This window comes from Hemitrygon akajei, chromosome 21 (genome assembly GCF_048418815.1).
Source record: "Hemitrygon akajei chromosome 21, sHemAka1.3, whole genome shotgun sequence".
Taxonomy (NCBI): domain Eukaryota; kingdom Metazoa; phylum Chordata; class Chondrichthyes; order Myliobatiformes; family Dasyatidae; genus Hemitrygon; species Hemitrygon akajei.
In genome coordinates this window covers 48742435-48770345 of record NC_133144.1, presented here as the reverse complement: position 1 = coordinate 48770345, position 27911 = coordinate 48742435, and the positions used below count along the sequence as shown (strand labels likewise).

The window sequence follows — 27911 nt, the reverse complement described above, 5'->3', positions numbered from 1 at the left end:
GTAGAAAATAACATTTGACCCCTGTCACTCAATGCATCTCAGTTCACTGAACCGTCACTATATAATTACACTTCTTTTCACTTGATTGAATACTAATGATTTTTCAAGCTATCATACATCAGCCCTTAAAGTATTCAACAGTAAGCAAAGCAGAAAGCCTAGCACTTGTTCTAAGATACACTCACTATGAGGCTGCATAAGGAGGGGCAACATTTTGTCCTTTTGCTACAATGGAGGAGAGCATTTTTCACTCCAAGACTGCTCAGATGCAGGTCTGTTCAGCACAAGTCTGAAAGCCATTTGCTCGCTTACAGCCCATAATCAAATCATCGGAAATGCAGATCAATTCACTCAACTTTGGACTGTGTTAATCTCACTGTCCTAGAAAGCTCATCTTTCAAGCTTTACCTGCGGGGCTCTGTTCCAAGTAGTAACTTCAAGACATACAACGGTTAATTATTCAAATACCAGTCATCAACTACAGGATGTAGTTGTTTTTAATATTTTCAAACATAAGTCAAAATCCTGAAGCGTTTTGACAGTAAACACAGAGTGAGCATTTCCATTAGAAGAGATAGTTACAACCCCTTAACCCAGATAAAAAGGAAATACAAGTTAAAACTCTAATTCATCATCATTACAATCTGATTGGTGAGGATCACAAAAAAATTCTAATTATCAACAGGTGAACTGTTTCTTTCTTTAAAAAAAAATTACAGGACACTCCATAGAAAAAGCAAAGTCTCAGTAAGTTAGAAATACTGTCAGAGATCACAAAAAGTACAGAACTTAGAGAGACTATTTTTTTCCCCACCCGGAGAGTGGTTTGTATACAAAATGAACAGTCAGAGGAAATGGTTGAAGCAGATACATTAACATTTAAGATACTAAGCCAAGTACATGGATTGGAAAGTTTTAGAGGGATATGGACCAAATGCTGGCAAATGGGACTACCGCAGATGAGGATCTTGTCAACATGAATCAGTTGCGCCAAAGAATCAGAATCCGGTTTATTATCAGTGACATATGTTGTGAAATTTGTTGCTTTACAGCAGCAGCAGTGTAAAACAAGGTTACAATAACAAATAGCAAAAAAAGTGCAAAAACGGAGCAAAATAGTGAGGAAGTATTTCTACGTTGTATAACTCTATGACCAATACTATATTGCAATACAATCATGCCTTAATTTATGAACATTCCATTTATAAATCTGCACCATAACATCCCTAACTCTGATCACTTTGATGATGAGTATGCCACTCTCTGGACATGGCATATACTGTACAATGCATTTCACTCAGTCTTCATGACTTCTGAAATTTTGCTTCATCATGCGTTTTCCAGAATTGAATCCCTTCAAGGGATTAGTGTAATTAATTTTACAAAGTAAAGATTTTATTGAAGTCCTGATTATTAGTGAGGTTATAAAAAGTCCATTAGACTTGTTCTGACCTGAAAATAATTATTTTTCCCCCAGGTCCACCTGATCCAAATTAACTCAGATTTGGGTTCCAGGATCAGATTAACTAAAGCAGTTTTGCCAATATTAAAATCATGCCGGGGATACGCTTGTGAGAAAAGAGTGAGGGGAGTGGAATTAGTTGAAAGGTTCTGCTAAAGAACTGATTAGTGCAATGATAGCTTCAATGCATTTCTCACATGTAATCATTTCAAGATGACATTAAAGTTGGTAGTGGTGTGGATGATATAGAAGATTGCCGTACAAGTTCCAGAGCTAGGCTGAGAAACCACAGATGGAGTTCAATCCAGAAAAGTGATACATTTTGTGTGGTCAAACTTGCTGGCAGAATACCTGGTTAATAATAGATCCTCAAAGTTGCCACACAGGTTGATAGGGTAGTTAAGGAGGAATGCTGTTCAATGTTCTTCATTAATCAGCGGAATTAAATTCAAGAACCTTGTGGTAATATTGTAGCTCTATAAAACTCTGGTTCCACCACACTTGCAGTATTGTGTTCAATTCTAGTTGCCCATTTAGAGAAGATTGTGAAAGCTTTAGAGAGGGTGCAGAGGAGATTTACCAGAATGCTGCCTGGACTAGAGGGCATAGGGCTTTTCTCTTTGAAGTGTAGTAAAGGATGAGAGGTGACTTGATAGAGTGAACATCTAGAGACATTTTACATGAGCGGCAATGACTAATGCGAGAGAACACACCTTTAAGATGATTGGAGGAGAGTACTGGGAGATGCTAGAGGTAGGTTAAGATTTTTTTTATAAAACAAAGGTGCATGGAACATGCTGCCCGGGGTGGTGGTAGAAGCAGATAAATCAGGGCATTCAAAAGACTTAGTCATTAGATTCTGGAATTGTTCCAGAAGACTGTAAAATTGCAAATGTCACTCCTATCTTCAATAAGAGAGAGGCTGAAGAAAGGAAATTATAGGCCAGTTAGTCTGAACTTAGTGGTTGGGAAGATTTTGGAGTTAATTGTTAAAGATGCGGTTTTGGGGTATTTGGAGGTACATGACAAAATTGGCTGTAATGAATTGGCTGTAGTGGTTTCCCCAAGGGAAAAAAACCTTGCCTGACAAATCTGTTGGAATTCTTTGAAGAAATAACAAGCAGATTAGACAAAGGAGAATCAGGTATGTTGTGTACTTTAATTTTCAGACTGGGGTCTGTGTAGGGATCGTTTTTTTTGTGGTATATGTTAATGATTTGGATGACGGAATTGATGGCTTTATTGCAAAATTTGCAGATGATATGAAGATAGGTGGAGGTGCAGGTAGTTTTGAGGAAATAAGAGGCTACAGAAGGACTTAGATTAGGAGAATGGGCAAAGGAGTGGCAGATGGAATACAGTGTCAGTGTATGGTCATGCACTTTGATAGAAGGAATGAAAGGGTTGACTATTTTCTAAATGGAGAGAAAATACAAAAATCAGAGGGGCAAAGGGATTTAGGAGTTCTTGTGCAGGATTCCCTAAAGGTTAATTTGCCAGTTGAGTCTCTGGCAAGGAAGGCAAATGCAATGTTGGCATTCATTTCAAGGGGACTAGAATATGAAAGCAAGGACGTAATTTTGAGATTTTATAAAGCACTGCTGAGGCCTCACTTGATGTATTGTGAGCAGTTTTGGGGCCCTTATCTTAGAAAGGATTTGCTGAAACTGGAAAGGGTTCAAAAGGAGGTTCACAAAAATTATTCCATAAGACCATAAAACATAGGAGCAGAATTATCTGGATCATGGAGTCTTCTCCATCATTCAATCATGGCTGATCCTTCTATTTTTCTCCTCCTCAACCCCAGGTCCCGGCCTTCTCCCTGTAACCTTTGATGCCATGTCCAATCAAGAACCTATCAATCTCTGCCTTAAATACACCCAACAACCTGGCCTCCACAGCTGCATGTGGCAACAGATTCCAGAAATTCACCATACTTTAGCTAAAGAAATTTCTCTGCATCTGTTTGGAAAGGGTGCCCCTCTATCCTGAGAATATCCCGAGAAACTGTGCCCTCTTGTCCTAGACTCTCCCATGATGGGAAACATCGTTTCCATATCTACTCTGTTTTAACATTCAAAAGGTTTCAAAGAGATCCCCCCCCCCATCCTTCTGTATTCCAGTGAGTACAGACCCATCAAACATTCCTCGTATGATAACTCTTTCATTCCTGGAATCATCCTTGTGAACCTCCTCTGGACAGTCTCCGACGCCAGCACATCTTTTCTAACATGAGGGGCCCAAAACTGTTCACAATACTCCAGTTGAGGCCTCACCAGTGCCTTATAAAGCCTCAGCATCACATCCCTGCTCTTATATTCGGCATATTTATTTCCACTATCAAGTGCATGACCATGCATTTTCCAACATTATATTTCATTTGCCACTTTCTTGGACATTCTCCTAATCTAAGTCCTTCTGTATCTTGTTTCCTCAACACTATCTGCCCCTCCACCAATCTTCGTATCATCTGCAAACTTGGCAACAAAACCACCCACTCCATCATCTAAATCATCTATATACAGCATAAAAAGAAGCATTCCAACACCAACCCCTGCAGAACACCACTAGTCACTGGCAGCCAACTAGACAATGGTCCTTTTATTCCCATTCACTCCCTTTTACCAATCAGCCACTGCTCTAACCATATTAGAAACTTTCCTGCGATACCACAGGCTCTTAACTTGGTAAGCAGCCTCATGTGTGGCACCTTGACAAGGGCCTTCTGAAAGTCCAAATATACAACATCCACTGCATCCCCATTATCTATCCTACTTGTCATCTCCTCAAAGAATTCTAACAGGTTCGTCAGGCAGGATTTTCCCTGAAGGAAACCATACTGAATCTGTACTATCTTGTCCTGTGTCACCAAGTACTCTATCACCTCATCCTTAACAATTGACTCCAACATCTTCCCAACCACTGAGGTCAGGCTAACTGGTCTATAATTTCCTATCTGTCGCCTTTGGGTAGGGGAAGACAGGAGACTGATGCTGAGAGATAAAGTGGATCAGCCACAAAGAAATGGCAGAGCAGACTCAATGGACCAAATGGCCTAATTCTGCCTCTATATCTTATGGATGAAAGAAAAATTGAGGGTTATGTGGGAAGGAAGGGTTGGATTGACCTTAGAGTAGGTTAAGGAGTCAGCATAACATTGTGGGCTGAAGGGCCTGTACTGTGTTGTACTGTTTTATGTTCTAAATTATGCTCTGCACAGTCTTCAATTAGACCAACGAATCACAAAACAACCAAACCACAAGACAGAATTTACAGAAATGTGATCCAAGATATCACTTGTAACCAAAATGTTCCTATAAGCAAACCAATTCTGGAACCAGAAATCAAATCCAAATTCTCCATGAGCTCTGCTGCTTAATGCCAGAGCAGAAGCTTCTAGAAAACTTCACATCAATGACTACAAGGCTTTGTGAACATCAAACGATGAATCAGTCTGTGTCTCTAACCACATTCCTCTCTGCTGTACATGGTCACAAACTCTAAAGTCAAATGGGGAAATATGCAAATGTTGAAAAAACAATATTAAACCAAAAGCTGGTTTTCTACTAATATCAATAAAAGTTCAAACTGAAATGTTCACTCAGTTGCTCCTTCCTCGTGTCTGAGAGTTTCTGTATTGGCAGCTTTTGATTTTCCTTCATTGAATCAGTCAGTTTACAAGATTCAGGTTAAACAGGGTGATGAATAGACAAAGGGGTTCAGGGAGGGAATGCAGATTTTTGGACCCTGGCAGCCCAAGATACAGCATCACGTGTTGGAGTAACTGAATCTAGGGGATTCTCCTTTACGTTATTAGCCAAGGATACCTTTTGTACCCTTTTATCCATCCGATTTCATTAACTGCAGTCTAGCATCCCTTGTACTCAAGAGACTCACTTAATCTCAGCTGCCTACAACTAACATCTGTCTCTTTTTCCCTCTCCAGTGTTTCAGTATTCGTTGTCAGCCAAGGTTCTCTAATCCTGCTCGGTTTGCCTTTTACTCTAACCAGAAGGTTGGTCCTGAATTTTCCCAGTCTTAATTTTAAAAGCCTCACACTTGTCAGACATCCCTTTACCTTCTAACAGCCTCTTCCATTCCACCCTTCCTATGTCTTCAAAAGCTTTGTCCAAATTGAGGGCTTTAATTTGTGGATTTGCATCACCTCTTTTCATTACTATTTTAAAACTAATAGATCTGTGGTCACTGGTCCTAAAGTGCTCCCCACTGACACTTCAGCCACATGCCCAGCCCCCAATTTCCAAAGAGGATATTGAGTGTTGCCCTCTCCCTCTCTTGCAAGTCATCTACATATTCTGTGATGAAACTTTCCTAGACACACACAAATTCTACCCCATCAATCCCTTTGCACTATGGCTGTCCCAGACAATATGAATGTTAGTGAAGCATTCTTAAGCATAGCTACCGCTGCAATGCATGAAGTGTAGGAGCCAATTAGTCTAGATCAAGATCTCACTAACAGCAACAACAGAAAGTCTGTTTGCTGAAGGATAAACACTGGTTGGGAATGGCAAGTCTTCTTTGATTCTGCAACAGAGGCAACTTGCATGCACAATTAATGCATCCTCTGAAAGATGGTATCACTAGAGCAGCACACGCCAAATGCTGGAGGACCTCAGCAGGCCAGACAGCATCTACAGGAAAGAGTACATTCAATGTTTCGGGCTGAGACCTTTTATCAGGACTGAAGAAGTCCTGATGAAGGGGTCTTGGTTCAAAACATCAACTGTACTCTTTTTCATAGATGCTGCCTGGCCTACTGAGTTCCACCAGCATTTTGAGTGTTGCTTGGATTTCCAGTATCTGCAGATTTTCTCTTGCTTATCACTAGAGAGGCGTCCCCTCTGTTCTAGAGTGTCAACCTAGCTTTACTGTTCAAGTACGTGAATTATAAAAGCTAGACCCAAAAAATCCATAAAACCAGATTGTTGTTTAAAAAACTCATTTGATTGAATAATACCATTTAGGAAAGGGGATCTGCAATCCTTACTTGATTTCACTGACAGACTAGATCCACCAAGATTAACTACCTGCCTTCTCCGTTCAGGGAAATTGTGGACTAAGTGCTGGCTTTGCCATCAATGAACAATTTAAACAAAACTGAACCACATCAGACATCATAGTGAGGTCACTGATCACTACCGGTAGTAAACATCCACTGCTTTTCATTCAACAGATACATCCGACTGACATTGCAACGTTTCAACCCAGCCAAAACACATAAGGGTTTTGTATAACCCGGCTTGCAATTACTTGCTCAGCCATATCCTCAAGGTTGTTGGAATGCAAACATGCTCTGTGACAATACTTACCCAAAGATACAGACTGCAGGAAAAGTAACAAGCCAAACACGCAAGGAAATGGACCCATCTTCATTTCGTATTATCATTGCCCATTACCTGATGGCGAGTTCAGAGAGAAAAAGCAAAGAATTAGTACATGACTGGAAATTTCCAAGGAGGTGCCTAATAGATTAAATATTAACCCAGTGAAGCCAACAACTAGAGGAAAGGGGTTATCAGCAGGGATATGAAACTCAGGTTAAAGTATACTGTCCATAGAAGACAGATGCAGAAACGGGGAAGTGTATCTGGTACATTCAATGCATCCCTTGAAAATCAATCATATTTAAATCCCCATAGGGATCAGTGCATTAGTCCAAAACCCAAAAACTGCGATGCTTGATTTCATGGGGCAGTACTTAGCTACTCGAATTGGTGTTAAGACAGACTGATATTCCAACTTAAAGTTTTTATACCGATATGTGTCATAATTTATTGATCCGGATCAGGCTACTGCCCGGATCAGAGAAGCATTGGAGAAATAGGTGTGCAGTCTGAATGACTGTCTTAGTTGCTTTTCTTGTAATTACAGGACACTGTTGGACCTTGTTAATGTGGAATGCTACAAGTCTGATTCATTGGTTTATTGGTGGATGGTGGGGCAACTGCATGACTGCTGATGTAGTGAAGACCTGGCCTCAAGCCACAGTGTCATCTGTTGACAGCGGCCCAGGAGAGCCAGAGGTGTTGGAGTCAGTGCAGCCCACCCTCCAGTGTTCGCTCAGCAGAAGACATGCCATTTTCTATTCAACTGCAGACTGGGGCAATATTCATAGACTCAGGGACTTAGATCAAAATTTCTGTGTGACTATTTTTTACTGATATCTTATATGTTTGACAACTAATGTGCCTTTTGCTGTGTGTGACTGTTGATACGTGTTTTGCAACTTGGCTCCAGAGTAACGCCATTTCATTTCGTTGTATTCATGCATGTTTGAATGACAACATGGATTTGAACTATGTCGATCTTCAAGCTAATAGTGCACACTATTCTCTTGGCTTTAATTACACTATAGAATGAATTAAAATAAATTATACATTCCTTATAGTTTCTAAGCATAAGTACACACTTAAAGCAATCCATGTGGGATATTGATAAGCAAAAGTTAAAATTTATTGAGCCTGGTGATATTGAGTAATATCTCTGTATTCATACAGTTTTTTTTTGAAGGAGAAATGGCTTAATAAACTTGTTCCATGGATTTAAAACTCAAAGAATGAACTTAAAACAGTATTATAAGGAAATTAAAGGCACAAATGAACATAATCAATTCTGGCACCAAATTTCTTACGCAATTATCAAATGATCAATCTGTTTTGATAACGTCTGAAGGAGCAATGTTCCCTTTTTCTGGCGGACCTTGCAGGAACCTTCAGATTAAAAGCTGATACTAAAGACAGCACCTCCAAGAACACGGCATTCCTTCAGTGGTGCTGTTCTGCCCTCGAGAGGCCCCGCTTGTTTTGTATGGACATCACTTCATGTGTAAGCTGCTTTTTCCATTTCCTGCATGGGTTAATTTGGATTTTTTTTTGAAGCACACGGTGGAAAGACATTCATCTCCATGCCCTCTTTATTTGCCCTTGAAACAGCAATATCTGTTGAGCTTTGTTAATAGCAGTAAACATTTAGTATTTATATTTTGAGCTAGAGACAACGACACACAGTCGGTAAGTCGTTTCGAGACTAGTTTATTCAAACTTCGCGGCGCTGGCATTTAAACCCTAGCTCCCGCCCTCTCCGGGCGGAAATGACATCAGAGGTGCATTACCAAAGTCTCTCCCCGTGCGCTGGCTATTTGTGAGCCGGTTCGCCTGCGCAGAAAGTGGGTCGCCACAATATTATGTTTATCACCTATCATTAAGATATCGTTTACACAGCATAGTTATGAAGTGTTGTGCATGTGTATTACCTTGGTTAACACTAGCAAATGCAAGTATCTTGTGGATGGGATGTCCCACTCCCTTAAGAGAAACATCAGCAGCAGCGGCGGCAGTGGTATTTTTACATTCAGGATCTTGAATTCTTGAAAATTCCAAGAACCTTCACAGCAATTCCACTATCTACAACCCCAAAGAACCAATGGAACGACTGATATCAACCTCGTTGATCATGTCTTAGGAGGGTTCCAAGATAATGAGCTCACGCTCTCATCATGGTTATCTGGCCCAGATCTTGCTGATCTCTACCAGGAACATCATCGAGGCCTGTATTTTCAAAGTAAGAAGGTTCCAAGACTGTGTAGTTAAGACTGTTTTCAAGACTAGTCTCTGACACGATCCCTCTTTTGCCAAGAACTTGATGAAGTGATCACTTCAAACTTAATGAAACTAAAGTGAAATCCTATGGATGTCGATGTGGTGGGTGGGGGGGGGGAAGTATTCTGGCCTCTGGAGGCAACATTTGTTAATAGAAAACAAAGCGCATACAAAACATCACTTCCTGTACATAAGCTGTTTTTTTCTATCAAAATTCAAAGAACATTATCAAAGTACACATACCATATTCAGCTCCTTACAGGCAACCACAAAACAAAGAAACTCAATAGAAGCCTTAAAATAAAAGGATGAACATCATACATCCAATAAGCAGGGGGAAAAAACTAATTGTACAAACAATAAAAGTAAGCAATAATATTCAGAACTGAAGTTCACAAATCTGAGTCCACAGCCAATTCAGTAGCCCGTTGGTTGCAAGGTCACAGACTTAGCTCAACGCAGAGACGAGTAAACCTCACCGGGCAGTGAGCACCAGCCTGTTCCTCATCTCTGGGCCCAACACCCTGACTTTTCAATCTAGCCTGGCGTTTAAATTAGCCAAACAGTGGGTCGTTCTTCGCTCTCGGACCCAGGACCTGCAGCTTTGGTATGCTCTCGGGCGCGACATCTCAATTTAGCCCATACCCAACCTTTCCAACCTGACCTGGTGCTTAAACTAGTCAAACGTCAGCTTGTTTCTCGCTCTCGGGCCCCACTGCCTTAACTTTGCCTCGCCTCACTTCTGCCCCTTTCGTATCACCATGCCACAACCGTGCTGGACCTTCTAGACTTCAGTTCATACCACAAAAGTGCCAGGTCATACAGACGGTTCAGAAAGCTGAATTCCCAAAGGGAAGTTACAAGCCATTGATTGTAGCGATCATTTGGGGGGAAAAGTGTGATTAATAAAGTAAATTAGTAGTTTTGTTTGCTACCAGCACCATTACTGTGTTTCACTAGTGCCATCTTAACTGAGTTCATCTGGATTTTGTTTGAAGCACATGGTAAAAAGACCTGCATCTTCATGCCCCCCCCCCCCGTATTTGCCCTTGAAACAGCAATATCTGTTTGTTAATATTGATAAACATTTAGTACTTTTCTGCAAGAAGTATTATTTTTACTCACCTATATTATTAAGATATTGATTCTCCATGAATTTACTCATTTATATGGCATAGTCATGGAGTTTGGTATGTGTGTAAAACCTTGGTTACCTTTGACTGCAAGAATAATCAACAGCACATTCAGGTGCACAGCGATTCTGTATCAAGTTTAAGATGCATTTTACTTAACTTTCTGCAGTTTCACAAGTAAGATCTCATTAAAAACCCTGAAGGAAGCTTCTGTCTCGGGTGATTTTTGAGAAAGTGTTAAACTCACTACAAAACTTCATATATCTGCACTACAAGGGCAGTAGAGTTTCAGCCAAGTTTGACTTCTTTGGCATTTAGCTTTTCATTACATTCTATTGTATTTTAGTTTTCCCGTGAATACCTGCAAGGAAATGAATTTCAAGGTAGTACATGGTAACACATACTTACTGTGATGATAAATTTCCTTTGAACTGGCAGCATGGATATTGCCTTAGATACTGACTGGTAAAACCTGTGTGGATGGGTGCATGCCTACAAAGACTTAGTGTGCATTCCCAAAAGCCTTGGATGAACCAGGAGGTACGTTGTCTGGTGAAGGCTAGATCTGTGGCATTCAAGTCTGGCAACCCAGGCCTGTACCAGAAAACCAGGTATGATTTGCAGAGGGCTATTTCAAGGGGGAAGAGACAATTTCAAACAAGGTTGGAGGTGACATCGGATGCACGGCAGGATCTGCAAGAGATTACTTCCTACAAAACGAAACCCAATAGCATGAATGGCAGTGATGCTTCACTACCAGATGAACTCAACACCTTCTATGCCCGGTTTAAAAGGGAAAACACAACTACATCTGTGAAGATCCCTGCTGCATCTGATGACCCTGTGATCTCCATCTCAAAGGCCAATGTTAGGTTGTCTTTAAAGAGAGTGAGCCCGCGCAAGGCGGAAGGTCCTGATGGAGTACCTGGTAAGGCTTTGAAAACCTGTGCAAACCAACTGGCAGGAGTACTCAAAGACATTTTCAACCTCTCTCTGCTATGAAGAATAATGTGGGCTGCCTTAATGACTATCGCCCAGTAGCACTCACATCGACAGTGATAAAATGCTTTAAGAGGTTGGTCATGACTAGACTGAACTCCTGCCTCAGCAAGGACCTGGACCCATTGCAATTTGCCTATCACCACAATAGGTCAACGGCAAATGCAATCTCATTAGCTCTCTACTCAGCTTTAGACCATCTGGACAACACAAACACCTATGTCAGGATGCTGTTTATTGAATATATATGTCAGCATTTAATACCATCATTCTCACAATCCTGATTGAGAAGTTGCAGAACCTGGGCCTCTGTACCTCCTTCTGCAATTGGATCCTCAACTTCCTAACTAGAAGACCACAATCTGTGTGGATTGGTGACAACATGTCCTTGCTGACAATCAACACTAGTGCACCTCAGGGGTGCGTGCTTAGCCCACTGCTCTACTCTCTCTATACCCATGACGGTGTGGCTAGGCATAGCTCAAATACCATCTATAAATTGCTGATGATACAACTATTGTTGGTAGAGTCTCAGGTGGTGATGAGAGGGTGTACAGGAGTGAAATATGCCAACTAGTGGAGTGGTGCCACAGCAACAACCTGGCACTCAACGTCAGTAAGACAAAAGTGCTGATTATGGACTTCAGGAAGGGCAAGACAAAGGAACACATACTAATCCTCATAGAGGGATCAGAAGTAGAGAGATTGGGCAGTTTCAAGTTCCTGGGTGTCAAGCTCTCTGAGGACCTAACCAGGTCCCAATATATCGGTGTAGTTATAAAAAAAAGGCAAGACAACGGCTATACTTCATTAGGATTTTGAAGAGATTTGGCATGTCAACAAATACACTCAAAAACTTCTATAGTTGTACCATGGAGAGCATTTTAACAGGCTGCATCATTGTCTAGTATGGAAGGGCTACTGCACAGGACCGGAAGAAGCTGCAGAGGGTTGTAAATCTGGTCAGCTCCATCTTGGGAACTAGCCTACAAAGTATCCAGGACATCTTTAGGGAGCGGTGTCTCAGAAAGGGAGCGTCCATTATTAAGGACCTCCTGCACCCAGGGCATGCCCTTTTCTCACTGTTATCATCAGGCAGGAGGTACAGAGGCCTGGAGGCACACACTCAGCGATTCAGGAACAGCTTCTTCCCCTCTGCCATCCAATTCCTAAATGGACATTGAATCCTTGGATACTACCTCACTTTTTAAAAAATATACATTATTTCTGGTTTTGTGCATGTTTTAAAAATCTATTCAATATACGCATGTTTTTTTAAACCTATTCAATATATGTATACTGTAACTGATTTACTTATTTATTACTATTTTTATTTCTCTTCTCGATTATGTATTGGATTGAACTGCTGCAGCTAAGTTAACAAATGTCACGACACATGCCGGTGATAATAAACCTGATTCTGGTTCTGAGTAGGACAGCAGCCTAACCTTGGACACAAGCGCTGCAACCAAAGGTCCAGATAACATTGTAAAGTTGAGTGTTTTAAGAACAAGTATCCAACACAACGCTTTGGGAAAATCTAATCTATGGACACAAGAACAAAAGAAACCAAAGTGGAAGCAGATTATGTGGCTCTTCAAGTCACCCTGTCATAAAGACCATGGCTCAATTCTTTCCCTGCTAATTCCCCCATAGAGCAAAAATCTCTCACATTGAATAATTCAATGTCCACAGCTGCATGAGATAGGCTTATGAATTGATGGATTCTCCAAGAACAACTCCACATATGTCAAAATTAATAATCATTATTCTGAAATTAATGTCAGCCTAGAGTTCAAGATTTCAATATCCATCTCATGAGTGGAAACTGCTTTATCATCTTTCACACTGAGCTCCCTCAGAATAGCTTCATTAGGAATACTTCCAATTTCTCTTAAAACTCCGTTAAGTACAAGCCCAAACTTTCCTCAAAAGACAATCTCTTCACGCGAGAGAACACAAACCTATACGCAGACGTCAGTGTCCAGAACATAGCCGTAAATAATTCTTCAACCATGGAAGAATACATTTCCTTTGTTCTCTCCTGTCTTCAACTCCTGACACTGTTCATTTGCAGCATTGCAGAAGCATGGAACAATACAAACTCTCAAGCAACAAGAAAAAGGTTTAAACAGAAAATTCATTTGTCAGGAGCAAGCTTTCATTATCTATTTCAATCTGCATTGAACACATTGCAATTCCTATTCAGTGAACTGTTTACTCTTAACCAGAAGAAATGTTTAAAGTCTCAGTAATTAGCTTCATTATTAAAATTTGACCTGGTAATATCACTTATTATTGGTTTACCAATTTCATATTGCTTTATGAAGGAATCCCTGACTATCATCATCCAGATTCTGAGGTTAATGTAATGGCACAATATCATGATCACATCCCTTTCAGTTTTATCACAGGCATTTGAGAGTGTGACCTTGCCATTATCAGTCATCTCATCCATCCTCTGGAGGAAATATGGGAAGAACTCTGCAGAGAGAAATGAAGCCTCAGTACAGTCAGGAAGAAAATCTAGATTTAAACTGTATTGAGAAAGCCAGATAAGGAGAGTGAAACCTAGATTACACAAAAGAAAAAAAAGTTTAAAGATCAATTTTGAAGGATTAAGACCATCAGATCTCAGAGACAGAGGCACAGTAGTATAGTGGTTAGTGCACCATATTATAGCGCCAAGGTTAAATTCCCACTGCTGCTTGTAAGGAGCTTGTATGTACTCCCCACGCAGATTTCCCTTGGGTGCTCCACTTTCCTCTCACATTCCAAAGACCTAAAGGTTATGGTTAGTAAGTTGTGGGCATGCAATGTTGGCACCATTTGTGGGCTGCCCCCATTCAATCTTTAGACTATTAGTTGTTGATATAAAATGATGCATTTCACTATACGTTTCAACATCACGTGATAAGAAAGCTAATCTTCCCTTTAGATTTTTACAATTTTCAGTGTATTAGCACAGATTGGTACTCTGTGTGGACATAATAGATTTAAGGGTCCACTTCTGTGTTTATGACTTATTAGCTCTAAGTAATTTGGCAGCAATTACAAATTATCAAACACTTTTTCACTTACACCCAAGTGCACCAGCCAGAATTGCTTTTGCTGTGTTGACCATAATTTCACAGCCTCACATGGATTTCATTACCGTCAGTCAGCGAGATGCTATGCAGCACCATGTGAAAAGAGGTAAATCACTTCCACTTTCAATTCTGCCTGAGCAGACCTCAAGAGTTGCTGTTTAACTTAACCTCATTTAATGTAGCCCATCACACAAGATGCAAAGTACAAACCAAAGGGTCCACCACTTGATTAATCCCTGACTGTGCACCAATCCACAGAAAAGTTCAACATTTCCTGCTAGTGCACACAAAATGCGGCAGGAACTCAGCAGGTCAGGCAGCATTCTATGGGTAGGAATAATGAGTTGACTGTTCAGGCCATGACCCTTCACCAGGACTGGAAATGAAGGAGGAAGAAGCCAGAATAAGTTGGGGGTGAGGGAAGGAAAACAAGTTCAAAGGTCAAGCCAGGTGAGGGGGAAAGTAGGTGGGTTGGGGATAAAGTGAGAAGCTGTGGGTTGTTCATGGCTGAAAAACTCCAATTCAATTTTTCAGAAATTTTGAATATCTGAAAGACATCCTTCAAGAGATGTTTCAATTTGTACACAAATAACAGGGGCTCAGAGATACATGGACGAATGGGACTCTCTTGGCTGGCATGGACAAGTTGGGCTGAAAGGCCTGTTTCCATACTGTGTTACTGCAAGACTAATTCCCATTGATTCAGTACTTGACCCATTCATTAGATTGGAACACAGCTGATGTACAGCCAGGATGAGGGTCTGGAATACAGGCTGTTTTGCGGCTGAAGATACGCTCATGATGCTTGCATGCCTCAGCTTGTGACGAGCTGAAAAACAAATGCCAAAACTCACCAAGTTTCTGCTTTAACGTGGTCCCTTTAAACTCATCAGGTTCACTGTATTATTATACTACTGCATTGTACATGTGACAAGTGTGTAGTGATATTAATAGGAGTAATATCCAGTACTCCAGAAAATCTGATAGCTTGGAACCAAAGCTGAAAGGCCAGATTGTTGGAGATTTGGAGTACCAACACTGGTAACCAACTTAAAGAGGGAAAAGCAGCTACTAAATGATCAAAAGGAAGAGCCAGTGGGTCTTATTGACACAGAAGTGAGTCAAACAGCAGATGCATTGCATTGACAAGCCTCCAGGACACGTAATGAAGTAACCAGCATATCGGAAGGAAAATTAAATAATTTTCAAAGTATATTAATACTGGCAGTGCTGCGCTTTGCTGGAAAAATTGCTACTAGATGAGATATTAAACAGTGGGTAAGCTCAGAGATTGATTGCTATTAGTCAACAAATCCATTATTGTATTGACCAACTGTCAAGTTAGTAGAAGTTGCTCAAGCTGCACACAGGTCTTTTTCACGCAGTAATTCCTTTTACCCTGTTCAAGGTCCCATTGCTATTTAAAAAATGAACTATGTCACTAATTCTATCAACACTTCTCTCAGTCAACAATAACTGGGCATTGACAACATTGCTACCGGCAGGGTTAATCTGTCAAATTACATATATATTAAATAGCAATGCAACAGAACTCAAATGTGTGTAGTTTTAAGAGGCAAGGAAGTCCATAAATGTGCACCAATAGCACATCCTACCCAAGGAATTATCTTCAGATGAATGTACAAAAATAGGTGCTGTTTGAACAGAGACAAAGGAACCCTGGAATCTCTACTGATGAATATTAATGTTATATATTAGGTTCCTGGTGAATTGACCAGCTCAGTTACCCAAGTCAGCTACCCCACTGAAGCATGATATAACAGACACACTTACACGCACACCAGTCTGTGCTTGATATGGTTCTTTGTGCACAAGCCAGCTTGAGATAGACGCAAAGTCCAGATGAGGTACTAGAACAATGGAATTAAATTTGGCCACTCATGCATGAGCCATCAGTAAGGCAAGGAAAAGGAATGAACCCTACTTTCTGCTGGTCCTTCACGATTACTGAGCCAGGAGAACAACAATGGGGAGTTCATGAGACTACACGGGAAACCACCATCAGTTTGTCAGGTATTTCAGTAAATAGAGAAGCCCAGAAATAACACATAGGCAACTTGGGGCATGGGATGCAGATTATTATAAGATCTCCAATTTACCGTGTTTATCAAAGTAGCCTGCAGCAAAGTCACGTTCATGACTAAGAAAGTTTTGATTAAGGTGGAATAAAGTCATCAGGCCTTAGAAAAGATTAGTCTTAGTTATAATGCAAATTTATTTTGATTATGAGACTCATCTCACCCAACTCCTTCCCCAGTATCCAAACTTCCTTCCACGTCATTCTTCTCAAACCAATCTTGCCTTTTCACTGTAGTCGCTCCCTTAAGCTTGACATTCTTACAACCCTCTGGGTAAAGATATCCGTACACTCGCCCCAAACTGGTTCGAAAGATCACATGGAATTTAGAGCAAAATCAGTTGAATTCTTTTCCCTTTTTTCCTCCTCCAACAAACTATTGAGCCAGTCACTTCTTATGGAATCATAATTTTGTCCAGTTTTAGTTTGGAACACAGGCAGAGCAATTACTGTAGAAGCCACAGTCTGGCTGTTATATCCATAATGATGCTCAGTATGTATGCAGCGTGTCAGGGAGATACAACGGCCCTCCTGACCTATTTTCCCTCTAATTTTATTTTACTTTAGAGATACAGCATAGAACAAGCCCTTCCAGCCCACCGAGCTGTGCTGGCCAGCAACCCACCAAATTAACCCCTAGCCTACTGATAGGACAATTTACAATGGCTAATTAACCTACGAACCGGTGTGTTTTTGAACTTTGGGAGGATATCAGAGAAAGCCCATCTACACACTAGAGAACATACCAACATTCTTAGAGGATGCTAGAATTGAATTCCAATGCCCCAAGATGTAATAATGTCACACTAACCACTACCGTGATGCCCACTGTTACATTCAAAACCAACAGCAAATGCAAAAGCTAAGCATTCAATGCTGCTGAGACACAGCTGTCTTCATCTCCTGGGATATCAATAGATTCTTGATTGTTTTTGATGCTCTCTTTCTGCTCCTTTCACTTAGTAGCTTTTGACAAATTTAAGATTCAAGTGTTACTTTCCACAATTCAGCCTAATCCAACAGCGTAGTCTAGATCGGGTCAATAATGTGCTCTGTCGATACTTCTTATCATTTACTCTTATCCTCCTAGGGAGCCTTTGGTTCAGTTACAGAAACAGCTTTCTCTCTACAACTCAAGTAGTTGATCTCCTTTCAATTCAGAGGCTCAAGACATGTTGCACGAGAACTGAAGCATGTCTGCAACTGTATTCAGAGTATCGCAAGTCAAAGCCAGTGCAGTGCAATTCAGCATTCAATAGCATAATTCCCTCCAGGCTTGACAAGAAGCTGAGAGACTTCGGCCTTCACCCTGCCTTGTGCAGCTGGATCCTGAACTTCCTGTCAGATCGCCAGCAGGTGGTAAGAGTGGGCTCCCTCACCTCTTCCCCTCTGACCCTCAACACAGGTGCCCCTCAGGGCTGTGTCCTAAGCCCCCTCCTTTACTCTCTGTATACCCATGACTGTGTTGCCACCCACAACTCCAATCTGCTAATTAAAATTTGCTGAAACGGATTGTCCTTATCTCAAATAATAATGAGGCAGCCGACAGAGAAGAAGTAATCACCCTGACACAGTGATGTCAAGAAAACAACCTCTCCCTCAATGTCACAATAACAAAGGAGCTGGTTGTGCACGACAGGAGGAATGGAGACAGGCTAACCCCTATTGACATCTATGGATCCGGGGTTGAGAGGGTGAACAGTTTTAAGTTGCTCGGCATACATATCACTGAGGATCTCACGTGGTACATACCAGCTGTGTGGTGGAAAAAAAAGCATAACAATGCCTCTTTCATCTCAGACGGTTGAAGATGAACCGTCTTCATAGGTATGGGTCCCCAGATCCTAAGGAGTTTCTACAGGGGCACAACTGAAAACATCCTGACCGGCTGCATTACTGTCTGGCATGGAAACTGTACTTCCCTCAATTGCAGGACTCTGCAGAGAGTGGTGAGGACAGGCCAGCACATCTGTAGATGTGAACTTCCCATTATCCAGGACGTTTACAAAGACAGGTGTGTAAAAAGAGCTCAAAGGATCATTGGGGACCTGAGTCACCCCAACCACGAATTGTTCCAGCAGCTGCCATCTGGGAAACAGTACCATAGCATTGAACCCAGGACCAACAGGCTCCAGGACATCCACCAGACCATCAGGCTGATTAATTCACGCTGATACAATTGTATTTCTATGCTACACTGACTGTCCTGTTGTACATACTATTTATTACAAATTACTATAAATTGCTCATTTAGACAGAGATGTAATGTAAAGATTTTTACTAATGTATGAGACATTAGTAAATAACGAAAGTAACGAAATCAATTCCTCTGTTCAGGAAAACTTGGCAACTACAACAAGCTATATTCAAGATTCAAGTTTATTTGTCATGTGTAACATCAAAACGTACAGTGAAATGCATCATTTTGCGTTAACCAACATATCCATGAGTGGTGGGAGCAGTCTGCAAGTGTCGTCACACATTATCACCATTCAATGCAAGGTTGTGGGAAGGTGGGAGGAGGGAAGAATCTAGCAAAGGGAAATGATGGGGGTGCTGGTTAGAGAAGGAGCCAGGGAGAGTGAAATTTGTGGATAGCATGATAGAGAAAGAGGGAAAGAGAAATAGGTATTATTTAAATATTTTAAATCAGATTGGTTCATATGAACAAATATTTCTCCTAAAACACCCAATTACTTCAAACACAGGTGAGGTAATGCAATAATATTTGAACATATTGCAGTCCAGAAATGTTATTCATTTCAATACCAATCATTTTAGGCATGAGGTCAGACATTTAACCATGTCAGATTATCACTAATACAGCCAGAGAGAGGAGTATCTTAGCAAAACTGTTCTGATGTGTCTCTGACCATCAATTTCCAGAGAACAGAGGATGCACAATACAGCGGGTAAACCACTGAACTAGTATTCAAAGACGTCAACTACAGAGACAGATCAATAATGGCAACAATGACATCACCAGATTGTGAAAGGTTATTTATTAATGAACCATAGAAATCATCCTATCCCGAAACACCAAGGTTTAGTAGGGCAATTGCTCTGCCCATCATGGCAAGGAATGGCAGAGAGTTGCAGATACCACTCAGCACATCATAGAAAACAGCCTCCTCTCCATGGCCTCTCTATACATCTCACTGCCTCAGGAAAGCAGTCAACGTAATCAAAGACTCCTTTCACACCAGTTCTCTTGTCTCTTTCCACCCCCTCCCCCACCTTCAATCAGGCAGAAGATACAAAAGCCTGAAAACATCTACCAGCACACTCAAGGACAGCTTCTACCCAGCTGTTATAAATCCAGTGCTTCATCCCCGGTATGATACGATGGATTCAACCTCGCTGTGGCTTTACACTTTATTGTATGCTTGCACTACATTTTCTCTGTAACTGTAGCACTTTATTCTGCAGTGTTTTGTGTTTTACCCTATAGTACCACCACCTCATAGTACAGTGATGTAATGAAATTATCTGTATACATGGCTTGAAAAACCAAGTTTTTCCCCACTGTATATTGCTATACATGACACCAATAAACCAATTTAGTTTACAAAAACACAGTTCACAAATCCTCTGCAAGGAAGTTTGTCCATCCATTTCAGATCTAGTAAACAACTCCAGACAAGCACAGTTGAAACTTAGTTGAAGTAAACTTGAGAATAATTAATAAAAGCCATTCCTATGACCAGTGGATATATAGAGGGGCCCTTCACTCTTTTGCAAACTGTGAAGAAAACATTACAATACAAGGGACAGGAATGGATCAGTAAATTTTGGAAAAATAAATGGTTAAAAATGTCTCTCTCTTTGATTGGGGCATCCCAACACCAGTGTACAGAGCCTCTGTTGGAGTTCCGCAGACCTCAACCCTGGGAGAGAAAAGAACATCAAAGATGAACTACACCTGGGAACAACATGAAGTACTGGCCCAGGGCAGGACACTCTGGTGGGCTGCTGTTGGCATCCTATGCCCCAGTAGGGGTAATGAGCATAAGACTGACCCTGCTTGTTTATATGCAACCTGCGCGGCCCATGTGACCAAGTAATCTATTGCTTCACACATCTTTGGAATGTGGGAGGAAAGGCAAAACCTGGAGGAAACCCACATGGTCACAGAGAGAACACAGAAACTCCTTACAGACAGCGATCGATTTGAACCTGGGTCACTTGTTTACTGTTCACATCCACTGCATTGTTTAGCATGTTGTGAATTTTTTAAAATTCACTCAGTGGCTTTAAAATGTTCCCAAGTGCTTCATAGATGTGCTAAGAAACAAAATTTAGCACAAAATCTCATAAGGGGATGTTTTGGCAAGTGAACAAGCCAGGATCAAGTTAAAACAAAAAATATGCAGCAAATCCTAGACCACCTCACAGTCATTGCAAAATTGCTACTATTTCCAAAAGTATACACAGCAGTCTCCCACAAACATGATGGGATAATGAGCTTTCAGAAATTTTAAGCAAATTTCCTGAGCTTCAAATGATGCCACAGCTGCTAATGGTGAAGCAATTAAATTCAGAGCTGCTCAAGAGGCCAATAGAGGAGAGTACTGCAATCTTAAAGTTAGGGGTTAAATAAATTAAATGGGTATCAGAAAGGCTACTCATGGTCTGGTCAGAGTTGCCTGAAAAACTACCTTGTTGGATGTTTCAGCAACTTAACCTAATCAGTTATGTAATTGTCCTTCTCCTAAGCATGCTAGAGATTTCTCTCACTTGCAGACACCATCCACAGCTTTCCTCTGTGAGTGCACACAGTGATAGCTCTAATATCTAACACCAATTCACTATGTTGCTCCCAAGGCTTTATTATGCTTCTGAAAAACTTCCACGCTTGGCACAATAGAACAGTAGTATTATGAGGTGTCATTGCCTAACCAAACATAATCACATCACAGAATCATGGCTCTAATCTACCTTATTAAGCAATGGGAGCAAGTCACCCACCACATTTACAGGGGTGGTGGGGTTTGAAACAATTCTTAGAAAAACACAGTATAATTTTGGGAGCAAAATTATTTGCATTTATTTAACTGATAGCATTTCATAGGCAATGTATGCTTTCAAGTATTGCTACTCTTATGACATACGCAACCAGTTGCACAGCAAGTTCCCACATGGTGAAAATGTGCATTTAGTAACACAAGAAAGTGCTTTCATTTGCATTTCACTAGCTGCTTTCACAACTCTTTCAAGTAAGCGTGCTGATAAACCAAAGTCATTACAACCCAAAGCAAGCAGCACTGCAGTTAATGTGCACACAGCAACCTCCCACAAAAAGCAATCTGATCAGAACCTGATCAGTAACATGACAGCAACCACACGAAGTGCTGTGAGTGAAAAATGCCAGGGATGACTCCATTGCAGTTCTTCAGAAATCATCCCTGGAGATCTTTTCATCAACTTGAGAAAGTGGGAGACTTCAGCTAAACATCAAGCAAAATTGCACATTTCATGATGCACTAGTTCTGTACAATCAGTTTCAGGAGATGAGCTGAACAGAAAACACATTCTGACTCAGATAAAAAAGTCATCCATCCAGCCACAGCTGACATTCCCAAGAGATGCACCTTGGCCAGAACAGGATTCACTGGCAGTGGAATCTTTCAAAGTTCAAAGTAAATTTGTTATTAAAGTATGCATATGTCATCATCTACTACCTTGAGATTAATTGTATTACAGGCATTCACAGTAGAAGAGAACAGAAAAATACATTTGAATCAAATACTGGCAAATAACTAGTGTGGGGAAGACGAACTGTGCAAATAAATAAATAAATAAATACCAAGGACATGAGTTGTAGAATCCTTGGAAGTGAGTCCATAGGTTGTGGAATCAGTTCACAGTTGAGATGAGTGAAATTATGCACACTGGCGCAGGAGCCTGATGGTTGAAGTTTAATAACTGTTCTTGACCTGGTGGTGTGGGACCTAATGCTCCTGTACATCCTTCCCAAAGGCAGCAGTGAGAAAGTTCCACTTAATGAACAAAACTTAATTTACTGAAGCTTTAAAACCTGCTCTCGGAAAATGCAGTTGCGATACACTTCTCGTGAAATCGTTTTTCCAGAGAGCATTCTAACTATTTGCATCAGCATCTAGTATAATGTGCCAATGGACAGGATAAAAAAAAAACTACAGACGGCTGTAAACTCAGCCAGTGCTAACACAACACTTGCCTCTCCAAAATTGAGGCAACATTCAAAATATGATACCTCAAAAGTCAGCATCCATCATTAAGAACCCCCACCACCAAGGGCATGAACCCTCTCACTGCACCATCAGGGAGGTGATACAGGAGCCTGAGGATCCACACTCAAGATCTTAGGAACAGCTTGTTTCCCCTCTGCTATCAGATTTCTGAATTCTACCTCACTGTTTGGTGTCTTTTTGCACTACTTTAAAAAAATTTCTTATTGTAACATAGAAATTTTTACATATTACAGTGTACTGTTGCTACAAAACAAATTTCACAACATATATCAGTGATATTAAACTTGATTCTGCATTTAATTATTCACAAATTCAGTTTGTGAATATAACCCTTTTCTTCACTGATACAAGAAATGTAGACGTTTCTCTGATGCTACTTGCCTTAATTACTGTACAGAGGGAGATGATGCTGGGGGGGGGAAGAGGAATGGTGGGAAGAATGCGTAGGTGGGGTAGACTTAAGGGAGGGAGGGTTGAGGAATAAGATACATGACTGAGATATGTGCACATAGAGATAAGATCATTGTAGATTGAGGACACATGCATGCAATAGAATCCAGTCTCCAATATCTCAGCCTTCCTTGCCACTAGACCCAGATCTCACTCCATTTAGATGGTGTGGCTTGCAGTGGCAATACCTTATCTTAAGAATTCATGCACAGCACCTTTCAATTTCAGAAATGAACTGAGTGCATGTCATCATTGGTCCCAACCTAAAACCACAGTAATTTCTCTCTTACTAGTTCTGGTAAAATTCCAAATATAAAAGTTGTCTGCAAATTGAAAATCTCCTTAGATATCATTATGATCAGCTAACCACTTGTCTTCTCCTGACTGATGGGGGAGCTTCAAAAAGTAAGCAGGAATGCAATGGGCCAAATGGCCTTCCAATGCTACATCATCCTATGACCACTCTGCATTAAATTTAAATTGCAAAGTCCAATTTGCTCCTCAAATTGTTTTAGAGAACTGTGCACAAATATCATTAAACCCCTGTGTGCAGTACCAGAAAACAGACCTAAAATTGTGATTAACTGTTCACTTATATGCCCAAAAAAAAGTTTTTAAAAAAATCTAACATTACCAAGTAAATACTTCTTGATGCCATCTAACCCAGTGCAGGTGATCTTTAACAGGTTACTTAAAATGTTGGTGTTATCAAGGTTAACAAGTCTTTACAGGTCTATAGCAACTTACACCCAAAACAGCTCAGTTGCAAGTTGACAAGATTCAAGATTATTTGTTATGCTTACACTGAAACAAAGTAAAATGTGTCGGTTGCGTTAACATCAAGCTTTTCAAGTAGAATGGTTATGATAGAAGATGGAAGAGAAAATTCCTAATTATGTGAAAAAACAAACTCATGCAGCATATTTCAGGATCTCATAACATTAAGCCCATAAAGGGGCACTTATTAAATATTTAAAATAAGAAATGTTTTCCTTTTACTACCTAGATGTACATGTGTGGGATGTTCTGCTGGATGGCACAAACTTTTACCACTGTACCTCAGGGTAGCCGACAACAATAAACCATAAAACCATTTCTCCAGTCAGTCCTGCACTGTAAAAACGATGCTGACACTTCAGTGCAGGACTGAGGGGACAGAGCTGTCTTGTGGATGAGAAAGCATACAACACCACAGTGAACACGAGCTGCCCTCTGCTCATTCAAAAATCGTACGTTTATTTTCAGTAGTAGGATTATTCCAAGTGTCCGGACAAATATCTGGCCAACGTTACATCCCTGTCTGCGGCTCCCATTTCATGACAGCGGCTGGAGCTGGAAGGAACTTTGTTGACCCCGTAGCATTTCGAGGCGTCCTCGAGTTGTGGAGAAAAAGCGGTATAAAGCAAGCTCAACTACGTGGACTGGGACTTTAACTCAGAGCCAAGAGAGTGGCCGTTGTGCTAAGTACCCACGCACAGAGCGTAAAGGTTCAATTCAGTTCGGACGGCAGCCCTGCCAGGCGCAATTGATAAAAGAACCTCATTATCTATAACAACCCCAGCAGCGTCCGATCAATGAATAACTCGATTAGTATTAGACAGCAAGTTATTGGGAGTTTTCCTGTATCCCTGCTTAATAAGCTCAGGACTCATTTCCCACTCAATTCTCGCAAACCCAGGCAACAGCTGGGATCATTTTTGTTCAGTCGTATATCTGATCATTTCTGCTGCTATTAAGCATCGAACACCTCCACACACTCCCACTGCAATGGGGGAGACCGTGTAGAAAAATTAGTTCGACAAGTTAAGACGTATCCGGAGGGTTTTATGTCCTGTTCAAACAAGTCGACAGAAAATAACTCCACCAAATAGCTTCGGTTCCCTACCATCACTGCAATTCTACGACACATTACTAGGCTGTGGGATTACAAATATCCGTGCACATCTGCACATGAATTCTGCATGACATTTTCCTTTTGCAATATACCTCGATACAGTATTTATAATTACAATGCAATGTCTCTGCTCCTCGAAGACACAGGGTAAAAACGGTACTAGTCTTGTTAGGTTCGGCGAGTCGGAAGCTTCGCGAACCGGTGCAAGTTCTCCGGCAATTACCTACGCGCATCTTATGTTTGAAGTAACAGTCCGAGCGTTTGTAATGCATTAGTTTTAACAGTGTTTGTTTATGAGCGACCCGCGCTTTCAGGGAGCTTTCTGCTGATTTTCAGCGGGTATTTTTTTTTAACAAAAAGTAGTGAATACCATTATTCGTCCCCCTATTGCAATTGTTCACCTGCAGCAGCTAAATCACTGTTCAGGAAGTTACTTACGATGGGAAATAAGACAATGTGCGTGCAATGGCGTGTAGTAGCATCTTGCAATGACTCCGTGACGCTCCGGCACGAGGAGTTCCAGTTAGACCCCCCGCGCTCCCGGTTAACCCTTCTCGCCACTTGGGCAAAATAGACCGCAAGCGCCGCCCGTTGCCTCGGAGAGAAGATAACTGACCTTCGGTTGGCAGGTATTCACCGGCGGAGAGGAAATGTGCCAAGTATTCCCCCCTTTCGGTTCGTTGCAGGGTTGTGCGTAATTAATGATGGTGACTTTTCCACCTTTTCAAGTAGGGCAGTTTATCAATATTATAGGATCCCTTATAAATACAGTACCCTCGGAAAAGATATATTTTTCAGCTTTTCGGTACAGCATCTTGGAAAATACAATACAGAGGTCCTTCCTGCTCAAAGAAGCCACATGGAGGCCTTTCGGCCCTTCGTGATCAAACCAACAAAAAAAGTCTACTTCTTATCAGTCATGCTCAACTCAAGGTACTCAATTTAATATGGGATGTTCGTAAACTCGTCCCCTGTCCCCGCGTAAACACACTGAGAAAGATCATCAATGTTCACAGAAGTAGTAATTTATTTCTGTGAATGGGGAAATTAAATAATGTAAAATAATGAATGGTGATAAACGAAATAATAACAAAGTGATTGTGGGGAAAATTAATTTTAGAACAGGATACAAAGTAACAAGAGGTAGCTCTGGTTACAACGAAATTACCTCATACGCATGGGAAACAGATATGTCTGTAACGGATACGTTTCGCACCCATGGTATCGGTCCCTCCTGTCATCTGCTGAGTCCCACTTACCGGTCTAGTGTTGACATGGACACCATCCACGACCCGGTCCACCTGTTGCCCCACACCTCCACCGCCCTTGCCAAGAGCTCGGTGAGGACCCGCTGTTCAGAGCATCTGCCCAAGCCCGATGCAAACTACTGTAGAGAGCTTCAGTCACCTCGGATAGGAATGTGGAAAGCGAGAACCAGGAGCACGACTAGCAGCTCAACCCGCTACCTGCTAGCAACCAGCACCTGTCAATCAACGCCCCTGGGAGGGAGCCTTTGTCAATCAGACCGCAGCCCGGGGAGATCCGCGGGTTCTATTAGTCGTGGCCGCGTCAATCAATCAGCGACGGGCGAAGATGCCGCTGATTCGCGAGTGGGCGGGACCATCATTCCGTCAATCGTCCCGCGAGGCGGAGCGCGCACGGGCTGCAATGAAGTCCTGCGAAGCCGATTGTCATATAAGATAGAACCGTGCAAATAGTTACCAAAATATAATTGGCGAGAGAGGGAAATCAAAATAAAAACAGATCAGTTGCGAAGAGCAGATACTGTGCGACCAAACAGAACCGGCGCTTTAATTACTGTCTCATCTATCACCCTTTGATGAGTTGGTAAAGTAGAATGTTCTTTTGAAACATCAGGTCGGGTAGTGAGAAAAACGAGTGGAGGTTAAGTTCCTTATCATTCCCCAGTTGCAGGGTTCAACACTGTAATTGTTTAAATCTTTGCATTTAAGCCAGAGCACCAGAACTACAGCAACAACATATGGGATGCTTTCATTTTCCGTACACGTTCAACCGATTAAACATGCAAATATTTGCCAACAATAGCACAAATTCGGAATAAATGACATATTACAATTAGTTATGATTATTGGGCCAATATTTTTAGAAATGTGGGCTGCGCCTTAATCTGCAGTCACAGGGCTGTCAAGGACATATAAAGCATGGATTGATTACGTAAATTATTTATGCAAATCCTGAATAATATCAGAGAAAAAAATATTAAAATATAAACGTTAAAATTAATGAGCATTACAGAGGACATAATCAAATGTGGGAAAAGCTATGGCCAAAAGTTAGACAAGTATACCGCTAGAAAAGGTACCAAGTGTATTATTGTTACAATTTGAAGAAATGAGTAAAAACAATAATATGAGTGTCCAAATTGAAGTAACAGTAATTTGGGAGCAAGTTTATTCATCTAGTCAATTGTCACCATTTGCTGTGATCAATGTTGAGGCCTGTGGGTGGGGCAATTTTGCTGAGAGAGCAGCTTGTGGATTGGATGTACCATCAGAATGGGAGATGCTCAGATTCCAAAGGATGTCTTGTGCTGGGAGCAGACTGCTGGCAGGTGAAAGAATCTTGTCCATTCATGAGCTTCAAAGACAATTTGAAGAATAGTCTCCAGTGGGACAGCACTAGAAGAATGAGGGTGCAGGGTGTAATTCATAGAAACAGACCAAATATTGAGAGGACTAGTTAGAGTGGATGTAGTGAAGATGTTTCAGATAGTGGCAGAGGCTAGCACCGGAGGACACAACCTCAGAATGCATTTTTTTTAGAACAGATATGAGGAGGAATTTCTTTAGCCAAAGGGCGGTGAATCTGTGGAATTCATTGCCACAGACGGCTACGGGGGCCAAGTCATTGGGTATATTCAAAGTGGAGGTTGATAGGTTCTTGATTAGT

At 41.2% G+C, this 27911-nt stretch overlaps 1 protein-coding gene across 1 annotated transcript in view; it reads right to left on the bottom strand.

Annotated features, from left to right (window-relative positions):
• The window catches only part of cdh23 (cadherin-related 23), a 1051763-nt gene extending 1025379 nt beyond the window's left edge, over positions 1-26384 (bottom strand). Inside the window, exons 1-2 of the mRNA XM_073025359.1 lie at positions 26240-26384; positions 6796-6882 (exon numbers count right to left, since the gene is read on the bottom strand). Coding sequence (XP_072881460.1) covers positions 6796-6859 — 64 coding nt within the window. The 5' untranslated portion in view covers positions 6860-6882; positions 26240-26384. The remainder of the gene's footprint in view (positions 1-6795; positions 6883-26239) is intronic.
• Positions 26385-27911: the final 1527 nt, after the last annotated feature.